Source organism: Lissotriton helveticus, chromosome 5_1 (genome assembly GCF_964261635.1).
Source record: "Lissotriton helveticus chromosome 5_1, aLisHel1.1, whole genome shotgun sequence".
NCBI classification, from domain to species: Eukaryota; Metazoa; Chordata; class Amphibia; order Caudata; family Salamandridae; genus Lissotriton; species Lissotriton helveticus.
Window position 1 is genome coordinate 1,639,079,317 of NC_136065.1, and position 23,010 is coordinate 1,639,102,326.

The window sequence follows — 23,010 nt, forward strand, 5'->3', positions numbered from 1 at the left end:
TCGGACTGGACTGTTCCCATGGGGCACAGGGTCAGCGCTGATTTGCATATCGCCATTGTCTAACCCAGGGTGGTGTGGAGTGGAAAAACGATGGATTTGGGCCCAGATCTTTGGACTGGGGTGAATGTGTGACATTGATCCACATTCTGTCCATCATTGTTGTGTTTGCAGTTACCGCTCTAAGTGTACTGGGGATGCTCAGACGTGAGTCCCAGGCACTCCACACCACTGGAATCAAGCTAGCCGGGCTGATGAGAGGTGTTACCTCGAAACCGGGCCGGTCCTCGGATGCTTGTTTCCGTTCTGGGAAGGACATGGCTTTTGTAGTTCGGACTGGACTGTTCCCATGGGGCACAGGGTCAGCGCTGATTTGCATATCGCCATTGTCTAACCCAGGGTGGTGTGGAGTGGAAAAACGATGGATTTGGGCCCAGATCTTTGGACTGGCGTGAATGTGTGACATTGATCCACATTCTGTCCATCATTGTTGTGTTTGCAGTTACCGCTCTAAGTGTACTGGGGTTGCTCAGACTTGAGTCCCAGGGACTCCACACCACTGGAATCAAGCTAGCCGGGCTGATGAGAGGTGTTACCTTGAAACCGGGCCGGTCCTCGGATGCTTGTTTCCGTTCTGGGAAGGATATGGCTTTTGTAGTTCGGACTGGACTGTTCCCATGGGGGACAGGGTCAGCGCTGATTTGCATATCGCCATTGTCTAACCCAGGGTGGTGTGGAGTGGAAAAACGATGGATTTGGGCCCAGATCTTTGGACTGGGGTGAATGTGTGACATTGATCCACATTCTGTCCATCATTGTTGTGTTTGCAGTTACCGCTCTAAGTGTACTGGGGATGCTCAGATGTGAGTCCCAGGCACTCCACACCACTGGAATCAAGCTAGCCGGGCTGATGAGAGGTGTTACCTCGAAACCGGGCCGGTCCTCGGATGCTTGTTTCTGTTCTGGGAAGGACATGGCTTTTGTAGTTCGGACTGGACTGTTCCCATGGGGCATAGGGTCAGCGCTGATTTGCATATCGCCATTGTCTAACCCAGGGTGGTGTGGAGTGGAAAAACGATGGATTTGGACCCAGATCTTTGGACTGGGGTGAATGTGTGACATTGATCCACAGTCTGTCCATCATTGTTGTGTTTGCAGTTACCGCTCTAAGTGTACTGGGGATGCTCAGACGTGAGTCCCAGGCACTCCACAGCACTGGAATCAAGCTAGCCGGGCTGATGAGAGGTGTTACCTCGAAACCGGGCCGGTCCTCGGATGCTTGTTTCCGTTCTGGGAAGGACATGGCTTTTGTAGTTCGGACTGGACTGTTCCCATGGGGCACAGGGTCAGCGCTGATTTGCATATCGCCATTGTCTAACCCAGGGTGGTGAGGAGTGGAAAAACGATGGATTTGGGCCCAGATCTTTGGACTGGGGTGAATGTGTGACATTGATCCACATTCTGTCCATCATTGTTGTGTTTGCAGTTACCACTCTAAGTGTACTGGGGATGCTCAGACGTGAGTCCCAGGCACTCCACACCACTGGAATCAAGCTAGCCGGGCTGATGAGAGGTGTTACCTCGAAACCGGGCCGGTCCTCGGATGCTTGTTTCCGTTCTGGGAAGGACATGGCTTTTGTAGTTCGGACTGGACTGTTCCCATGGGGCACAGGGTCAGCGCTGATTTGCATATCGCCATTGTCTAACCCAGGGTGGTGTGGAGTGGAAAAACGATGGATTTGGGCCCAGATCTTTGGACTGGGGTGAATGTGTGACATTGATCCACATTCTGTCCATCATTGTTGTGTTTGCAGTTACCGCTCTAAGTGTACTGGGGTTGCTCAGACTTGAGTCCCAGGCACTCCACACCACTGGAATCAAGCTAGCCGGGCTGATGAGAGGTGTTCCCTCGAAACCGGGCCGGTCCTCGGATGCTTGTTTCCGTTCTGGGAAGGACATGGCTTTTGTAGTTCGGACTGGACTGTTCCCATGGGGGACAGGGTCAGCGCTGATTTGCATATAGCCATTGTCTAACCCAGGGTGGTGTGGAGTGGAAAAACGATGGATTTGGGCCCAGATCTTTGGACTGGGGTGAATGTGTGACATTGATCCACATTCTGTCCATCATTGTTGTGTTTGCAGTTACCGCTCTAAGTGTACTGGGGATGCTCAGACGTGAGTCCCAGGCACTCCACACCACTGGAATCAAGCTAGCCGGGCTGATGAGAGGTGTTACCTCGAAACCGGGCCGGTCCTCGGATGCTTGTTTCCGTTCTGGGAAGGACATGGCTTTTGTAGTTCGGACTGGACTGTTCCCATGGGGCACATGGTCAGCGCTGATTTGCATATCGCCATTGTCTAACCCAGGGTGGTGTGGAGTGGAAAAACGATGGATTTGGGCCCAGATCTTTGGACTGGGGTGAATGTGTGACATTGATCCACATTCTGTCCATCATTGTTGAGTTTGCAGTTACCGCTCTAAGTGTACTGGGGATGCTCAGACGTGAGTCCCAGGCACTCCACACCACTGGAATCAAGCTAGCCGGGCTGATGAGAGGTGTTACCTCGAAACCGGGCCGGTCCTCGGATGCTTGTTTCCGTTCTGGGAAGGACATGGCTTTTGTAGTTCGGACTGGACTGTTCCCATGGGGCACAGGGTCAGCGCTGATTTGCATATCGCCATTGTCTAACCCAGGGTGGTGTGGAGTGGAAAAACGATGGATTTGGACCCAGATCTTTGGACTGGGGTGAATGTGTGACATTGATCCACATTCTGTCCATCATTGTTGTGTTTGCAGTTACCGCTCTAAGTGTACTGGGGATGCTCAGACGTGAGTCCCAGGCACTCCACACCACTGGAATCAAGCTAGCCGGGCTGATGAGAGGTGTTACCTCGAAAGCGGGCCGGTCCTCGGATGCTTGTTTCCGTTCTGGGAAGGACATGGCTTTTGTAGTTCGGACTGGACTGTTCCCATGGGGCACAGGGTCAGCGCTGATTTGCATATCGCCATTGTCTAACCCAGGGTGGTGTGGAGTGGAAAAACGATGGATTTGGGCCCAGATCTTTGGACTGGGGTGAATGTGTGACATTGATCCACATTCTGTCCATCATTGTTGTGTTTGCAGTTACCGCTCTAAGTGTACTGGGGTTGCTCAGACTTGAGTCCCAGGGACTCCACACCACTGGAATCAAGCTAGCCGGGCTGATGAGAGGTGTTACCTTGAAACCGGGCCGGTCCTCGGATGCTTGTTTCCGTTCTGGGAAGGATATGGCTTTTGTAGTTCGGACTGGACTGTTCCCATGGGGGACAGGGTCAGCGCTGATTTGCATATCGCCATTGTCTAACCCAGGGTGGTGTGGAGTGGAAAAACGATGGATTTGGGCCCAGATCTTTGGACTGGGGTGAATGTGTGACATTGATCCACATTCTGTCCATCATTGTTGTGTTTGCAGTTACCGCTCTAAGTGTACTGGGGATGCTCAGATGTGAGTCCCAGGCACTCCACACCACTGGAATCAAGCTAGCCGGGCTGATGAGAGGTGTTACCTCGAAACCGGGCCGGTCCTCGGATGCTTGTTTCCGTTCTGGGAAGGACATGGCTTTTGTAGTTCGGACTGGACTGTTCCCATGGGGCATAGGGTCAGCGCTGATTTGCATATCGCCATTGTCTAACCCAGGGTGGTGTGGAGTGGAAAAACGATGGATTTGGACCCAGATCTTTGGACTGGGGTGAATGTGTGACATTGATCCACAGTCTGTCCATCATTGTTGTGTTTGCAGTTACCGCGCTCTAAGTGTACTGGGGATGCTCAGACGTGAGTCCCAGGCACTCCACACCACTGGAATCAAGCTAGCCGGGCTGATGAGAGGTGTTACCTCGAAACCGGGCCGGTCCTCGGATGCTTGTTTCCGTTCTGGGAAGGACATGGCTTTTGTAGTTCAGACTGGACTGTTCCCATGGGGCACAGGGTCAGCGCTGATTTGCATATCGCCATTGTCTAACCCAGGGTGGTGTGGAGTGGAAAAACGATGGATTTGGGCCCAGATCTTTGGACTGGGGTGAATGTGTGACATTGATCCACATTCTGTCCATCATTGTTGTGTTTGCAGTTACCACTCTAAGTGTACTGGGGATGCTCAGACGTGAGTCCCAGGCACTCCACACCACTGGAATCAAGCTAGCCGGGCTGATGAGAGGTGTTACCTCGAAACCGGGCCGGTCCTCGGATGCTTGTTTCCGTTCTGGGAAGGACATGGCTTTTGTAGTTCGGACTGGACTGTTCCCATGGGGCACAGGGTCAGCGCTGATTTGCATATCGCCATTGTCTAACCCAGGGTGGTGTGGAGTGGAAAAACGATGGATTTGGGCCCAGATCTTTGGACTGGGGTGAATGTGTGACATTGATCCACATTCTGTCCATCATTGTTGTGTTTGCAGTTACCGCTCTAAGTGTACTGGGGATGCTCAGACGTGAGTCCCAGGCACTCCACACCACTGGAATCAAGCTAGCCGGGCTGATGAGAGGTGTTACCTCGAAACCGGGCCGGTCCTCGGATGCTTGTTTCCGTTCTGGGAAGGACATGGCTTTTGTAGTTCGGACTGGACTGTTCCCATGGGGCACAGGGTCAGCGCTGATTTGCATATCGCCATTGTCTAACCCAGGGTGGTGTGGAGTGGAAAAACGATGGATTTGGGCCCAGATCTTTGGACTGGGGTGAATGTGTGACATTGATCCACATTCTGTCCATCATTGTTGTGTTTGCAGTTACCGCTCTAAGTGTACTGGGGTTGCTCAGACTTGAGTCCCAGGCACTCCACACCACTGGAATCAAGCTAGCCGGGCTGATGAGAGGTGTTCCCTCGAAACCGGGCCGGTCCTCGGATGCTTGTTTCCGTTCTGGGAAGGACATGGCTTTTGTAGTTCGGACTGGACTGTTCCCATGGGGGACAGGGTCAGCGCTGATTTGCATATAGCCATTGTCTAACCCAGGGTGGTGTGGAGTGGAAAAACGATGGATTTGGGCCCAGATCTTTGGACTGGGGTGAATGTGTGACATTGATCCACATTCTGTCCATCATTGTTGTGTTTGCAGTTACCGCTCTAAGTGTACTGGGGATGCTCAGACGTGAGTCCCAGGCACTCCACACCACTGGAATCAAGCTAGCCGGGCTGATGAGAGGTGTTACCTCGAAACCGGGCCGGTCCTCGGATGCTTGTTTCCGTTCTGGGAAGGACATGGCTTTTGTAGTTCGGACTGGACTGTTCCCATGGGGCACATGGTCAGCGCTGATTTGCATATCGCCATTGTCTAACCCAGGGTGGTGTGGAGTGGAAAAACGATGGATTTGGGCCCAGATCTTTGGACTGGGGTGAATGTGTGACATTGATCCACATTCTGTCCATCATTGTTGTGTTTGCAGTTACCGCTCTAAGTGTACTGGGGATGCTCAGACGTGAGTCCCAGGCACTCCACACCACTGGAATCAAGCTAGCCGGGCTGATGAGAGGTGTTACCTCGAAACCGGGCCGGTCCTCGGATGCTTGTTTCCGTTCTGGGAAGGACATGGCTTTTGTAGTTCGGACTGGACTGTTCCCATGGGGCACAGGGTCAGCGCTGATTTGCATATCGCCATTGTCTAACCCAGGGTGGTGTGGAGTGGAAAAACGATGGATTTGGACCCAGATCTTTGGACTGGGGTGAATGTGTGACATTGATCCACATTCTGTCCATCATTGTTGTGTTTGCAGTTACCGCTCTAAGTGTACTGGGGATGCTCAGACGTGAGTCCCAGGCACTCCACACCACTGGAATCAAGCTAGCCGGGCTGATGAGAGGTGTTACCTCGAAAGCGGGCCGGTCCTCGGATGCTTGTTTCCGTTCTGGGAAGGACATGGCTTTTGTAGTTCGGACTGGACTGTTCCCATGGGGCACAGGGTCAGCGCTGATTTGCATATCGCCATTGTCTAACCCAGGGTGGTGTGGAGTGGAAAAACGATGGATTTGGGCCCAGATCTTTGGACTGGGGTGAATGTGTGACATTGATCCACATTCTGTCCATCATTGTTGTGTTTGCAGTTACCGCTCTAAGTGTACTGGGGATGCTCAGACGTGAGTCCCAGGCACTCCACACCACTGGAATCAAGCTAGCCGGGCTGATGAGAGGTGTTACCTCGAAACCGGGCCGGTCCTCGGATGCTTGTTTCCGTTCTGGGAAGGACATGGCTTTTGTAGTTCGGACTGGACTGTTCCCATGGGAAACAGGGTCAGCGCTGATTTGCATATCGCCATTGTCTAACCCAGGGTGGTGTGGAGTGGAAAAACGATGGATTTGGACCCAGATCTTTGGACTGGGGTGAATGTGTGACATTGATCCACATTCTGTCCATCATTGTTGTGTTTGCAGTTACCGCTCTAAGTGTACTGGGGATGCTCAGACGTGAGTCCCAGGCACTCCACACCACTGGAATCAAGCTAGCCGGGCTGATGAGAGGTGTTACCTCGAAACCGGGCCGGTCCTCGGATGCTTGTTTCCGTTCTGGGAAGGACATGGCTTTTGTAGTTCGGACTGGACTGTTCCCATGGGGCACAGGGTCAGCGCTGATTTGCATATCGCCATTGTCTAACCCAGGGTGGTGTGGAGTGGAAAAACGATGGATTTGGGTCCAGATCTTTGGACTGGGGTGAATGTGTGACATTGATCCACATTCTGTCCATCATTGTTGTGTTTGCAGTTACCGCTCTAAGTGTACTGGGGATGCTCAGACGTGAGTCCCAGGCACTCCACACCACTGGAATCAAGCTAGCCGGGTTGATGAGAGGTGTTACCTCGAAACCGGGCCGGTCCTCGGATGCTTGTTTCCGTTCTGGGAAGGACATGGCTTTTGTAGTTCGGACTGGACTGTTCCCATGGGGCACAGGGTCAGCGCTGATTTGCATATCGCCATTGTCTAACCCAGGGTGGTGTGGAGTGGAAAAACGATGGATTTGGGCCCAGATCTTTGGACTGGGGTGAATGTGTGACATTGATCCACATTCTGTCCATCATTGTTGTGTTTGCAGTTACCGCTCTAAGTGTACTGGGGATGCTCAGACGTGAGTCCCAGGCACTCCACACCACTGGAATCAAGCTAGCCGGGCTGATGAGAGGTGTTACCTCGAAACCGGGCCGGTCCTCGGATGCTTGTTTCCGTTCTGGGAAGGACATGGCTTTTGTAGTTCGGACTGGACTGTTCCCATGGGGCACAGGGTCAGCGCTGATTTGCATATCGCCATTGTCTAACCCAGGGTGGTGTGGAGTGGAAAAACGATGGATTTGGGCCCAGATCTTTGGACTGGGGTGAATGTGTGACATTGATCCACATTCTGTCCATCATTGTTGTGTTTGCAGTTACCGCTCTAAGTGTACTGGGGATGCTCAGACGTGAGTCCCAGGCACTTCACACCACTGGAATCAAGCTAGCCGGCTGATGAGAGGTGTTACCTCGAAACCGGGCCGGTCCTCGGATGCTTGTTTCCGTTCTGGGAAGGACATGGCTTTTGTAGTTCGGACTGGACTGTTCCCATGGGGCACAGGGTCAGCGCTGATTTGCATATCGCCATTGTCTAACCCAGGGTGGTGTGGAGTGGAAAAACGATGGATTTGGGCCCAGATCTTTGGACTGGGGTGAATGTGTGACATTGATCCACATTCTGTCCATCATTGTTGTGTTTGCAGTTACCGCTGTAAGTGTACTGGGGTTGCTCAGACTTGAGTCCCAGGCACTCCACACCACTGGAATCAAGCTAGCCGGGCTGATGAGAGGTGTTACCTCGAAACCGGGCCGGTCCTCGGATGCTTGTTTCCGTTCTGGGAAGGACATGGCTTTTGTAGTTCGGACTGGACTGTTCCCATGGGGCACAGGGTCAGCGCTGATTTGCATATCGCCATTGTCTAACCCAGGGTGGTGTGGAGTGGAAAAACGATGGATTTGGGCCCAGATCTTTGGACTGGGGAGAATGTGTGACATTGATCCACATTCTGTCCATCATTGTTGTGTTTGCAGTTACCGCTCTAAGTGTACTGGGGATGCTCAGACGTGAGTCCCAGGCACTCCACACCACTGGAATCAAGCTAGCCGGGCTGATGAGAGATGTTACCTCGAAACCGGGCCGGTCCTCGGATGCTTGTTTCCGTTCTGGGAAGGACATGGCTTTTGTAGTTCGGACTGGACTGTTCCCATGGGGCACAGGGTCAGCGCTGATTTGCATATCGCCATTGTCTAACCCAGGGTTGTGTGGAGTGGAAAAACGATGGATTTGGGCCCAGATCTTTGGACTGGGGTGAATGTGTGACATTGATCCACATTCTGTCCATCATTGTTGTGTTTGCAGTTACCGCTCTAAGTGTACTGGGGTTGCTCAGACTTGAGTCCCAGGCACTCCACACCACTGGAATCAAGCTAGCCGGGCTGATGAGAGGTGTTACCTCGAAACCGGGCCGGTCCTCGGATGCTTGTTTCCGTTCTGGGAAGGACATGGCTTTTGTAGTTCGGACTGGACTGTTCCCATGGGGGACAGGGTCAGCGCTGATTTGCATATCGCCATTGTCTAACCCAAGGTGGTGTGGAGTGGAAAAACGATGGATTTGGGCCCAGATCTTTGGACTGGGGTGAATGTGTGACATTGATCCACATTCTGTCCATCATTTTTGTGTTTGCAGTTACCGCTCTAAGTGTACTGGGGATGCTCAGACGTGAGTCCCAGGCACTCCACACCACTGGAATCAAGCTAGCCGGGCTGATGAGAGGTGTTACCTCGAAACCGGGCCGGTCCTCGGATGCTTGTTTCCGTTCTGGGAAGGACATGGCTTTTGTAGTTCGGACTGGACTGTTCCCATGGGGCACAGGGTCAGCGCTGATTTGCATATCGCCATTGTCTAACCCAGGGTGGTGTGGAGTGGAAAAACGATGGATTTGGACCCAGATCTTTGGACTGGGGTGAATGTGTGACATTGATCCACATTCTGTCCATCATTGTTGTGTTTGCAGTTACCGCTCTAAGTGTACTGGGGATGCTCAGACGTGAGTCCCAGGCACTCCACACCACTGGAATCAAGCTAGCCGGGCTGATGAGAGGTGTTACCTCGAAACCGGGCCGGTCCTCGGATGCTTGTTTCCGTTCTGGGAAGGACATGGCTTTTGTAGTTCGGACTGGACTGTTCCCATGGGGCACAGGGTCAGCGCTGATTTGCATATCGCCATTGTCTAACCCAGGGTGGTGTGGAGTGGAAAAACGATGGATTTGGGCCCAGATCTTTGGACTGGGGTGAATGTGTGACATTGATCCACATTCTGTCCATCATTGTTGTGTTTGCAGTTACCGCTCTAAGTGTACTGGGGATGCTCAGACGTGAGTCCCAGGCACTCCACACCACTGGAATCAAGCTAGCCGGGCTGATGAGAGGTGTTACCTCGAAACCGGGCCGGTCCTCGGATGCTTGTTTCCGTTCTGGGAAGGACATGGCTTTTGTAGTTCGGACTGGACTGTTCCCATGGGAAACAGGGTCAGCGCTGATTTGCATATCGCCATTGTCTAACCCAGGGTGGTGTGGAGTGGAAAAACGATGGATTTGGACCCAGATCTTTGGACTGGGGTGAATGTGTGACATTGATCCACATTCTGTCCATCATTGTTGTGTTTGCAGTTACCGCTCTAAGTGTACTGGGGATGCTCAGACGTGAGTCCCAGGCACTCCACACCACTGGAATCAAGCTAGCCGGGCTGATGAGAGGTGTTACCTCGAAACCGGGCCGGTCCTCGGATGCTTGTTTCCGTTCTGGGAAGGACATGGCTTTTGTAGTTCGGACTGGACTGTTCCCATGGGGCACAGGGTCAGCGCTGATTTGCATATCGCCATTGTCTAACCCAGGGTGGTGTGGAGTGGAAAAACGATGGATTTGGGCCCAGATCTTTGGACTGGGGTGAATGTGTGACATTGATCCACATTCTGTCCATCATTGTTGTGTTTGCAGTTACCGCTCTAAGTGTACTGGGGATGCTCAGACGTGAGTCCCAGGCACTCCACACCACTGGAATCAAGCTAGCCGGGTTGATGAGAGGTGTTACCTCGAAACCGGGCCGGTCCTCGGATGCTTGTTTCCGTTCTGGGAAGGACATGGCTTTTGTAGTTCGGACTGGACTGTTCCCATGGGGCACAGGGTCAGCGCTGATTTGCATATCGCCATTGTCTAACCCAGGGTGGTGTGGAGTGGAAAAACGATGGATTTGGGCCCAGATCTTTGGACTGGGGTGAATGTGTGACATTGATCCACATTCTGTCCATCATTGTTGTGTTTGCAGTTACCGCTCTAAGTGTACTGGGGATGCTCAGACGTGAGTCCCAGGCACTCCACACCACTGGAATCAAGCTAGCCGGGCTGATGAGAGGTGTTACCTCGAAACCGGGCCGGTCCTCGGATGCTTGTTTCGTTCTGGGAAGGACATGGCTTTTGTAGTTCGGACTGGACTGTTCCCATGGGGCACAGGGTCAGCGCTGATTTGCATATCGCCATTGTCTAACCCAGGGTGGTGTGGAGTGGAAAAACGATGGATTTGGGCCCAGATCTTTGGACTGGGGTGAATGTGTGACATTGATCCACATTCTGTCCATCATTGTTGTGTTTGCAGTTACCGCTCTAAGTGTACTGGGGATGCTCAGACGTGAGTCCCAGGCACTCCACACCACTGGAATCAAGCTAGCCGGGCTGATGAGAGGTGTTACCTCGAAACCGGGCCGGTCCTCGGATGCTTGTTTCCGTTCTGGGAGGACATGGCTTTTGTAGTTCGGACTGGACTGTTCCCATGGGGCACAGGGTCAGCGCTGATTTGCATATCGCCATTGTCTAACCCAGGGTGGTGTGGAGTGGAAAAACGATGGATTTGGGCCCAGATCTTTGGACTGGGGTGAATGTGTGACATTGATCCACATTCTGTCCATCATTGTTGTGTTTGCAGTTACCGCTGTAAGTGTACTGGGGTTGCTCAGACTTGAGTCCCAGGCACTCCACACCACTGGAATCAAGCTAGCCGGGCTGATGAGAGGTGTTACCTCGAAACCGGGCCGGTCCTCGGATGCTTGTTTCCGTTCTGGGAAGGACATGGCTTTTGTAGTTCGGACTGGACTGTTCCCATGGGGCACAGGGTCAGCGCTGATTTGCATATCGCCATTGTCTAACCCAGGGTGGTGTGGAGTGGAAAAACGATGGATTTGGGCCCAGATCTTTGGACTGGGGTGAATGTGTGACATTGATCCACATTCTGTCCATCATTGTTGTGTTTGCAGTTACCGCTCTAAGTGTACTGGGGATGCTCAGACGTGAGTCCCAGGCACTCCACACCACTGGAATCAAGCTAGCCGGGCTGATGAGAGGTGTTACCTCGAAACCGGGCCGGTCCTCGGATGCTTGTTTCCGTTCTGGGAAGGACATGGCTTTTGTAGTTCGGACTGGACTGTTCCCATGGGGCACAGGGTCAGCGCTGATTTGCATATCGCCATTGTCTAACCCAGGGTGGTGTGGAGTGGAAAAACGATGGATTTGGGCCCAGATCTTTGGCCTGGGGTGAATGTGTGACATTGATCCACATTCTGTCCATCATTGTTGTGTTTGCAGTTACCGCTCTAAGTGTACTGGGGATGCTCAGACGTGAGTCCCAGGCACTCCACACCACTGGAATCAAGCTAGCCGGGCTGATGAGAGGTGTTACCTCGAAACCGGGCCGGTCCTCGGATGCTTGTTTCCGTTCTGGGAAGGACATGGCTTTTGTAGTTCGGACTGGACTGTTCCCATGGGGCACAGGGTCAGCGCTGATTTGCATATCGCCATTGTCTAACCCAGGGTGGTGTGGAGTGGAAAAACGATGGATTTGGGCCCAGATCTTTGGACTGGGGTGAATGTGTGACATTGATCCACATTCTGTCCATCATTGTTGTGTTTGCAGTTACCGCTCTAAGTGTACTGGGGATGCTCAGACGTGAGTCCCAGGCACTCCACACCACTGGAATCAAGCTAGCCGGGCTGATGAGAGGTGTTACCTCGAAACCGGGCCGGTCCTCGGATGCTTGTTTCCGTTCTGGGAAGGACATGGCTTTTGTAGTTCGGACTGGACTGTTCCCATGGGGAACAGGGTCAGCGCTGATTTGCATATCGCCATTGTCTAACCCAGGGTGGTGTGGAGTGGAAAAACGATGGATTTGGACCCAGATCTTTGGACTGGGGTGAATGTGTGACATTGATCCACATTCTGTCCATCATTGTTGTGTTTGCAGTTACCGCTCTAAGTGTACTGGGGATGCTCAGACGTGAGTCCCAGGCACTCCACACCACTGGAATCAAGCTAGCCGGGCTGATGAGAGGTGTTACCTCGAAACCGGGCCGGTCCTCGGATGCTTGTTTCCGTTCTGGGAAGGACATGGCTTTTGTAGTTCGGACTGGACTGTTCCCATGGGGCACAGGGTCAGCGCTGATTTGCATATCGCCATTGTCTAACCCAGGGTGGTGTGGAGTGGAAAAACGATGGATTTGGGCCCAGATCTTTGGACTGGGGTGAATGTGTGACATTGATCCACATTCTGTCCATCATTGTTGTGTTTGCAGTTACCGCTCTAAGTGTACTGGGGATGCTCAGACGTGAGTCCCAGGCACTCCACACCACTGGAATCAAGCTAGCCGGGTTGATGAGAGGTGTTACCTCGAAACCGGGCCGGTCCTCGGATGCTTGTTTCCGTTCTGGGAAGGACATGGCTTTTGTAGTTCGGACTGGACTGTTCCCATGGGGCACAGGGTCAGCGCTGATTTGCATATCGCCATTGTCTAACCCAGGGTGGTGTGGAGTGGAAAAACGATGGATTTGGGCCCAGATCTTTGGACTGGGGTGAATGTGTGACATTGATCCACATTTTGTCCATCATTGTTGTGTTTGCAGTTACCGCTCTAAGTGTACTGGGGATGCTCAGACTTGAGTCCCAGGCACTCCACACCACTGGAATCAAGCTAGCCGGGCTGATGAGAGGTGTTACCTCGAAACCGGGCCGGTCCTCGGATGCTTGTTTCCGTTCTGGGAAGGACATGGCTTTTGTAGTTCGGACTGGACTGTTCCCATGGGGCACAGGGTCAGCGCTGATTTGCATATCGCCATTGTCTAACCCAGGGTGGTGTGGAGTGGAAAAACGATGGATTTGGGCCCAGATCTTTGGACTGGGGTGAATGTGTGACATTGATCCACATTCTGTCCATCATTGTTGTGTTTGCAGTTACCGCTCTAAGTGTACTGGGGATGCTCAGACGTGAGTCCCAGGCACTCCACACCACTGGAATCAAGCTAGCCGGGCTGATGAGAGGTGTTACCTCGAAACCGGGCCGGTCCTCGGATGCTTGTTTCCGTTCTGGGAAGGACATGGCTTTTGTAGTTCGGACTGGACTGTTCCCATGGGGCACAGGGTCAGCGCTGATTTGCATATCGCCATTGTCTAACCCAGGGTGGTGTGGAGTGGAAAAACGATGGATTTGGGCCCAGATCTTTGGACTGGGGTGAATGTGTGACATTGATCCACATTTTGTCCATCATTGTTGTGTTTGCAGTTACCGCTCTAAGTGTACTGGGGATGCTCAGACTTGAGTCCCAGGCACTCCACACCACTGGAATCAAGCTAGCCGGGCTGATGAGAGGTGTTACCTCGAAACCGGGCCAGTCCTCGGATGCTTGTTTCCGTTCTGGGAAGGACATGGCTTTTGTAGTTCGGACTGGACTGTTCCCATGGGGCACAGGGTCAGCGCTGATTTGCATATCGCCATTGTCTAACCCAGGGTGGTGTGGAGTGGAAAAACGATTGATTTGGGCCCAGATCTTTGGACTGGGGTGATTGTGTGACATTGATCCACATTCTGTCCATCATTGTTGTGTTTGTGATTATCTATCACAGCAGGGGCACACACCCTTGTCAGCCACCCTTGTCAGCTGGCCAGGTTGTCAGCCACAACCTGGCCAGCTTCCTATACGGAGAATTTGTCACTAAAGAACAGAGGCCATCGAGGACTCTACCTTTCTTTGATTCCGTCATTGGTACCATCCAAGCCTCATAACAATTAATGCCAAATTCATCACACAGCCTTGCTTCTCGATATTCAATCATATGCTATCTGGAGAAATAAATCTTCCATATATTTTTACCTTCCATATTATTCAATCCTGAAACCTACCAGCATATATGATTAACGCTCCTTAAATTCCTATCTTGGAACAGTCCGGAAAGGCTATGTTAAAAGGAACGCCTAAGACTTAACCCTGGGGCAACCATGTACCTCTTCCCTACCCTGTTTGGAGATCATTTAGACTGCTGTGGTGCTGGAGGCAGCTAAGGTCATTGGTACTCCAACTTTCAACATGTCCACCAAATCCATATGAATATGATCTACTCTAGAACCATTCAAAGGTGTGTGTTCTAGCCCCCTCCTTGCCCATTTAGAAGGCAAACTTCTTTAGGGATCCAATACCCAGGATCAAGAGGGCTACCGGCGTACGCCACGCCTCATGGCAGTGACTGTGTTTGAATACTCAGCCTACAGAGATCTCAGGACAAGACAGGGTAGGTGTTTCTCTGTAGCCCATTAGATAAGCTCTCAGGGTTGGACTTACAAACACTCTCCTTTGACTTCCTACAAAATGGTCAAAGCAGGGCCCTTAATTGCCAACGCATTCTGAAACAGCTAGATATGCAGACAGAAGTTCACTTTATTTTGCTCTAATCTGATGATTGCTGTTTTCAACTGGTGATGGTAAAAGAGAATACGGGGCAGCCAAAGGTTTTTTCCTGCTGAATTTCCATAGCAGGCCAGGTTCACAACCCACCAGCAATATATCAGCCTTGAGAAAGTTTACTGCCAAAATGAGCTTCAGAGAGAAACAAGTAAGCAGCCTCTGGTGCTCATAATTGTTTGACCTCGGGAGCTACAACCCTTGAATAAGAATATATCTATATTTAAAAATTCACTAAGAAATAACAACTGCAAATAACTGACTCATCCATGCCAGACTAGTGTCTTATTACATAATAATAAATAACCCATCCACCATGACTGATTTATGAAGAGGGCAACCTGAAACTCTCATGTGGAGAAGTGTGGCTCACTGGTTAGAGCGGCAGACACTGAAGCAGAGATCGGGCCCGGGACCAGGGTTCAAGTCCCGACGCGGCAGGGTCTTGGGCTCAATGTCTCGATAATTCTCGCCTCGACGCCTACTCTAATCATGGGTCCCACGCTGCAACTCTGGGCAATAGCTTGCTTAATCTCCACAATGGCCCCTACAACACTGGGATGCCTGGCTTCACCTTGGGGGTGCCCAGGAGGGGCATCTCATAGGGAGAGCCAGGAAGGGTTCCACAGCGTTATACAGCGCCGGGACGCCCCGTTGGGGCAGCTGTGCGCTTTACAAAATACACTACATACCATACTTCTCTCAGTCTGCAGTCTCTAGAGAATGCATAGTCAGGCAAGATTGATACAAGATTGATACATTGGCGAATACATCACTTCAAACTATTACCGGCCAAGCAGTCATGTGCACTTAGTGTGCACAAACCAGTACTCCCCCTGTGACTCCTGCCCCACCCTAACCCATCCCCGAACCTGCAAAAAACAAAATGAAAATAACTATGGGGCTCATTACAATAGCGGACAGACTTCAGTCCGTCCGCCATCGTTGCGGGGCTTGGGACCGGCATCTTGTAAGGCGGTGGTCCTGCACATGAGATTACGATGCGACTGCCACCGTGGCGGTAGCATTGTGTATCTCTAACATTGCGGCGGGTGCTGCTGGCTGCAGCACCCCCCACAATGTTCGAAATGCACTGTTTGTAAATGCACTGTTTGCATTTCCCTGCACTATGTGGCAGGCACCACGTGGTGCCTGATGCAGGGAAATGTAACGGGGTACCATAGGTGCCCCCCCAGTGCAAACAGAAGTCCCCCGGCACAAGGGGGCCCACAACAGGACCTCAAAGTACATCCCCGCGAGCCTTTCCATGGCAGTTTCACCGCCAAGGAAAGGCTGGCGGGGATGCAGCATCGTAATATGGCGGGGGTGCCTGCCTGCACCTCCACCTTTTTACAGATGCAATGCGGTCCGACAGGCAATAGCAACTATTTCTGCTGTTGGACCCGTTGGGGACGGACTTTCCGTCTGCCCCACATGCTGCCCACCATCACTCACCGCAATTGTAATGAGCCCCTAAGTTATCATCATTTCATTTTTATTTCTAAAAGTGGAGTGGGGTGACGCTCCTCCGCACTAGCGGAGGAGCCGTCCCTTCCAGCCATTCCTTACCTGTGCAAGGATGCCAGCCCTAAGACCTCCTTCCTTCTGAAGGAGCCCCTTCTCTTGCTCTATTAGAGTCTCGAGAGGTCTTTGGTCTATGCAGTCACCATGACGTGGCCTCTCCACAGTAGGTTCCCCAGGAGGTTTGTACGGGAACTTCCACTCCAGACTGAGGTGGGCAGAGCCGTTTGGGTTCCCACTGGAATCATTCAGGGCAAAATCTCCTGCAACACATAAGAGAAGATGTGGGTGTGTGGAGGTTAGCAAAAGAAAGTGCGCATTGAAGAATATAGGAAGGCCAAACAAGAGAAGAGGAAACAGGAGAAAATCGAGATGAAGAGGAAACAAGAAGGAGGCAAGAGAAGTGGAAAGATAAGGATGAAAAAGGGAATAGAGAGGAACTACAATTAAATGAAGAAAAAACACAGAATAACGAGATGGGCACAGGAAAAAGAAATATAGGGAGAAATTGTGTGAGAGTTACAAAAAGAAGACAGACAGAAAGTAACTGGAGAGCGTGTAAGAATTAGCTGATGCGATAAAGTTAGATAGGGATGAGAAGTATGGGTGGAGAAAAATACATGAGTAAATGGAAAATGTACGCAACTCATGGCAGTAAAGCTTAACAGCGATGATGTTGCTGGGAATAGAATCTAGTGGCTAAAATGCAGACTTACAGGCAAGGGGCCAGATGTATGAACAAATGTTCCCATTGACACAGAATGGGTAAAACGCTTTGATACATCTTGCTCAAGGTCATCAATAAAGATAATCGATTGTTCAGGAGATTTGTGGCAACCCCGAACCCATGCCGATGCGTAAAGTTGTGGGAGTCAGTCTGCCTAACGGGTAAATGCCGTTGTCCCACTTTGGCATGATGTACACAATTGCAAGAAGCACAGTACGGACCTAAATAGGAGGGTAAGACATTTTATCAGAATGCTTTCCTACAGGGTGTAGCTGCACACCACATTGTTGGTTGAGGCCAGGTTGAAACCACTAACACACTTCTGAGAACAGGAAAAAACTTTCTGCCTTTCTGCATTTTTGGTCACATGTCGAGTCCTGGCCTATCAACAGCCTTCTCACCGACTCACTGCTCTCGTGGTGAGTAGTGCTGCAGATGTCCCACCTAAGGGTGATGTATATATTTTAAAGTAATCAATTATCTGATAAGGGTAACTGATACATACAAATGATTAAATGGTAAAAAAAGCTTATCCACGGAATAATGAGGAAATGAAAAACAAGCATTTGCAATGCAATAGGTCTAGCATTTGTGAGGGTTTAAGCTATTGGCATTGTAAATGACAATGCCTTTTTTATTTATATGTTTTGATAATTAACACATAAATAAAAGATATTGTCATGTACAATGCCAATTGCTCAAACTCTTGTAAATGCGAGACCTATTCAAAGAAGCAGCTGCATTGTTCCGGGCTGCTTAGAAAGTGAAAGCGTGCATGGCCCGCTGAAAGTTGCAGGAAAGCATGTCGTGCCTACAGGAGAAACGCATTAAAGAAAATAGTGCTTACAGCCTAAAAAAAGACTCACAGTGTAACAACCGGAGTAAAAGGGCCAGTCCTCATGGGAGGTTACAAATGAACACAAGGCGGTACTAAGGAGGGACTAAGGAAGCCTATCAACGAATCAAAACCCAGCATTTATGATGGACAATGACAAATATGGGCGGAGAGTGGGCAGGGCTTTTATTCGGTAATCCAATACAGCATGGCTCGAAGAGCAGCGCATGCGCTGCCAGGCTCGAACTAACGAGGACAACGCTGCAAGGAAATCTCAGACAAGCAAACACGGAAATGGTTTTGCTGCTCATTTAATTAATGCTCTCTAGTCTGGCAAAAGTCTGGAACGTCCTCCATCTGGTATTGGATGTCTGACCCTCGATCGAAGGTGCCATTTGGCTTTTGTCTATACAATATGGAAGCCAGTGTGGTTAGGACAACAAACACTATACACACTCTACACACTTCTTTCATCCATGCAGATAGTTCATGCATTCAACATACGTCACTCACATGGATGTGATCAGAGCTCAATTGTAAGGGACTTGGAGACAATTTATCAACACTGCACAGACAATTACGTTCTTTCCCTACCAGGCAACAGATAAAACGAACTTCTCTGCAACTATAATCACTTCACTGTGACCAATGTCAGTCCTATGCAGCCCAGTAAGATGACATTAGTCACTCTCTTTAAAAAGAAGGTGCACCTGGTGTGCCCGGCTGACCACAGACCCCCACAGGACGGCCTTAGCTCATATATGTGATCACCATGTGGGTTGAGGTAGTTGCTATGGGAGACGCTCTCAAGAGCTATGCCCAAAACTTTCTAAAGCACATCTGATTTATGCCAGTGCAGTCATTGAATCATGACTATCTGTGGAATAATTGTTTTCAGTTGCCAGTGCTCTGTTGTTTTTGTTGGTTTTTGCAGTAATGTATATGATTGTTCTGTAAAGCTCACTCATACCACCTGCTACAACTGAACTGTAGAAATCTGCTAAATAAAACCAATACAAAAATTATGAGGAACGTTAGGTTTTAGTTGGAGTAGGATGATGTTGATGGGGTTGCTTTAGGGGCTCAGATGAAATTACGATGGTAATGTTTGGATGTTGTTGGGTTAGGTGAAGATTAGAATTACAGAATGTTGTATGGAGTGCTGAAATTATGGGAGTAAGATCATTATGGCTGTCGTTCCAGAAGTAAGGGTGGGAACTGGATTATCAAGGGAGGCATCGGAGGTTTATGATCCCACGATTATCATCACTGTCTAGGACCATGCTTTTTTCAGTTGGTGAATGTATAGAGTGCCTGATGGTTAGTGTCAGAACATGGGTTTCTGGGTGGCAGAGAGATGCACCCTATCCAAACAGGAACCACCACTCTAGTAAGGGTAAGCTAGATACCCACTAAAAGATAACCTGCGCTCAACCTCTGCCAGCTTGGCACAGAGCATTCAGGCCTATCTAAAGAGGCAAATGTAAAACATTTGTGCAGCTCACACGTAGTAACACAATGAAAACACCACAAAAATACTCCAAACAGGGTTCGAGAAATAGATTATATTTATAATTACAAGTAAAACAAGACCAAAATGACAAAAATCAAATAAGTAGAACTGGAGTTATGAAATGTTAAAGCTTAAAGGAAAATATTGTGCTTAGAGTCAAACAGGGCTAAGGCCGACCACGATGAAGGGCAGGCCAACTACAGGACTCATGTAGGTACTGCTGAAAATGTACTTTGGTTGGAGGAAGCGTCGACTTCGAAGACTCAAAGCGTTGATTCCGATCCGCATGAACGGCGAAGGCTTCGTCGACGAACCCAGGGGCGTAACACAGGCCCCCGCAGTGCAGGGAGCCCCCACACTCCAGGGGCCCCTTCACTCTCAGCAGAGGGAGACGGCCGCAGTGCAAGCAAGCCTCAATCTTCGCAAATAAAATGGTGCTCAAGTTAACTGCGCTCACGGCCTAAGGCCTCCCCATGTCCCCACTCCCCATAAATTAAACGGTGCGTGCCGCACGCCACGGTGACAGCCTCTAACTATTTAATTAATTAATTAATTAAATAGTTAGTGTGCAGTACGCCCGGGCCGGCTCTTCATAATTAAATGGTGCATGGGCGTGGTGTTGTCTATGCGTCTGCTGGGTGGTGCCGCATCTTCAGGGTCGGGGCGGGGCTGGTGCCACAGTCATGCGCATTGTAATTCAAAGTGCGTGTGACTTGTACTAGTACTGACTCCTAAGAAGGCTGCGGCCGCATGCCACGATAATTATACTAGAGTACTAGTACTAGCCCCTGCCTGGTGGGTAGCCTCTTCCTCTCTTCTGCTGCAGGTGAGTGTCGTGAGTATGTTCGAAGCAGCAGGGCAGCTCAGGAGTTGTGTTCCGAAACGCGTCCCGCTGCCCTGGTGGTGCCGCTCACCGTCCGTTGGAGTGGAGAGTCTCAGAGAGGTGGGTGGTGTGCAATGGAATGGAATCTTGGTATGGGGCCCTGCCACTCCACTCCACTGCAGATTTCTTCTGTTCGTTATACTTTTTGCAGCGCTTCCCATGGAAGCGCTGCAAAAAGTATAACGTCCAGAAGAAATCGTCAGACAGTGACTGGAGTCTGAGCTGATGCCGGGGGCAAGCGTCCAGGCCGGGTCAGCCCGCCTCCGCGGTAATTACCCATTGCCGCAGTAGCTCACGGCCTGCAAAGCTGAGTCAGAGAGGCAGCACTCAGATAGTGCAGGCCAGACCTGCTTGGCTCAGGTGGATGTAGGCCACGGCCCCACTTTCCGGGCGGCCCAGGCCCAGCTCAGCTCACCCCTAGTTGGGCCCGGCCAAGCCAGCGAGCGCCGCGGGATACACACCGAGTCCTTAAAAACATCATATTCATTAATCAAAAGTCCAGCGAAGTGCATACTGTTTGGGTATTTTCCAGATACAAACTGATGCCAATAAACTAAGGGATGGACAATCAGTCCATTGTCAAATATTTCCATTTGTTTGACACCGGATGTAACTACCAAAGCCATTTACGTGACTAAGATTAATTTAGTCGCTCCACAGGTTGCATGTAGTGTTTACAAAAGTCGTGAATTTTCACTTGCTACTTGATTTAATCATTATGTAATTTTATGGTAGAGCAAACATCTCAGTGGTGTGGTGTGGAGTGGGCATTCGAGTGGGGGAGGTTGCCATGAAAAATAGTGGAAAACTTGCAGTGTGCGGCATATTTGCAAAGTTTGGAAGGCATTCCCAACCTTGATCTAGTACGGGGTTTACACAGGTTAAGGGTGGGAATAAATAGCTATCCAGTGTGGGGATGGTCAGGGAGCAACCCTTGATGTATTTGGAGAACATGAATTTGACATGGGCTTAACCCCTCCTATGCTCATGACGAGGTCAGCTCGTCATGAGCCACGGTGCTCGTGTGCTCAAGATGAGCTGAGCTCGTCATGACCGTTGGAACGCTCGCACGCTGGGCTAATTCCCCTGCTGTGCGAGCGTTCCACACAAACAGGTGTGGTCATACACGAGCACTGTGGCTCATGACGAGCTGACCTCGTCATGAGCACGGGGGCGCTGAGAGCGCCCCCCGCCCCCGCCCCCCAGCATAGCGGGGGAAACAGCCCGCAGCCAAGGGGTTAAATGATCTATAACCAAATTGGGAATGTGGAAGGAACACCCTCTAAATTTATGGGGTTAGGGGGCAGTTTCTATTTGGTTCCAAGAAAAGTTACACACTATGTTCACTTGCCTTTGGTGTTCTAGTTATGTACTTGTTTTATCATTATTGTAATTCCCTAACCTATTGCTAAGTAAACTTTGCACTTCGAGTAGGAGAGAGATGGAATTCACAGTATAAACAATCGGCTTAACCACTTCGACGCTAATGACAAAGCCAGCTCGTCATGGGCGTTACCTGCCCTGCGCTCATGACGAGCTGGCTTTGTCACAAACAAGCCATTTGCTCCTCTTTCAGCGCAGGGCAGGTAAACGCGGTAGCGCTGAAGGTGTTAAAGACTGACGTGGGCAACTCTTAGGGGTGTATATTTGAGATAGATATTGGTGGGAGCTACATTGTGAGCCAACGGACCGTGAGGAGCGATATGATAAAAAGGGTGATGGGTGGTCCTGAATCGTGTCTGCTCATGGTCATAGGTTTCTTTGAATAATTTCTTTGAATAACTTGAAGTACTTTGTTGAGGATGAAAGTTTGCCGGTGACTTGAAGGATGTGGTGACAGGAATTTTAAAAAGCAACCCCTGAGCTCTCACTGTTTTCCGCATGCTGCTCTCATCTGCATGTGGGACTATTGGAGGACTTGTGCTGCTTGACCTCAGGTTGTTTCCTGGTTTACATTTGGGGTCAAGTTACCGAGATAGAAAGGATCATATACTTGAAATGATTTGTATACATTACCTTTGAATGTAATTCTTAGTTTAATCGAAAGCCAGTGCAGTTCCTCCTGCAAAGCTCATTGACATCATGCATTCATTAAGTAGCGCTGTCTTTTTGCTTGGCTGTGCATCAAGCAGTTTAGAGTCATATTTTTTGTTAATTGCAGTTGATTCGTGTTAGGGATGAGTCTTACACCTGTCTTTACTTACTGTCTTAAATGCTCTTTGTTCTAAATTGACGTGAGCCCCAATGCCAGTCTGACAAGTGGCATCACTAAATGAGTTAACAGATGTTAGGGTTTATAAAGCAAGTTAATATTAAAATATTAATCAGGCTGTTAATTACATATGAGACCAGAACAAAACATTGCTAAATAATTGATGAGAAACCCTTAGTGGGTGTCTGCTGCACTTCAGATGAAGCTGGGCCATATGTACAGCTACTTAACAAGAGTGGGAGCGAAAAAAGAGGGATGGGGCGCTTAAAGACAGAAAGGGGGGAAAGGAGAAAGCAAAATGGAAGCATGGAGAGGTGGGGAGACAACAGTTAAGAGAGTAGAAGGGAGGGAGGAAGAAAGGAAAAGGGAGTGGTGGAGAGAAGAAAGGAGGGTGGAAGGTAAATATGGAAGAAAAGCTAGAAGAGAAAGGTAGAGATGTGGTAAAGCAGAAATGAAGGAAGGAGAGACGGAAGGAAGCTTGCAAGGAGATGGGGAGAGAGTGATGGTGCAAAGGAAGAAGACTGCAA

The 23,010-nt window shown here is 50.2% G+C and overlaps 1 protein-coding gene across 3 annotated transcripts in view; it reads right to left on the reverse strand.

Moving 5' to 3' along the window:
• Positions 1 to 23,010, reverse strand: part of LOC144755675 (X-linked retinitis pigmentosa GTPase regulator-interacting protein 1-like) — a 434,709-nt gene that overhangs the window by 95,007 nt on the left and 316,692 nt on the right. For all 3 annotated transcript variants that reach the window (XM_078644845.1, XM_078644846.1, XM_078644848.1), the window contains one exon: positions 16,362 to 16,576. In XM_078644845.1, coding sequence (XP_078500971.1) covers positions 16,362 to 16,576 — 215 coding nt within the window. The remainder of the gene's footprint in view (positions 1 to 16,361; positions 16,577 to 23,010) is intronic.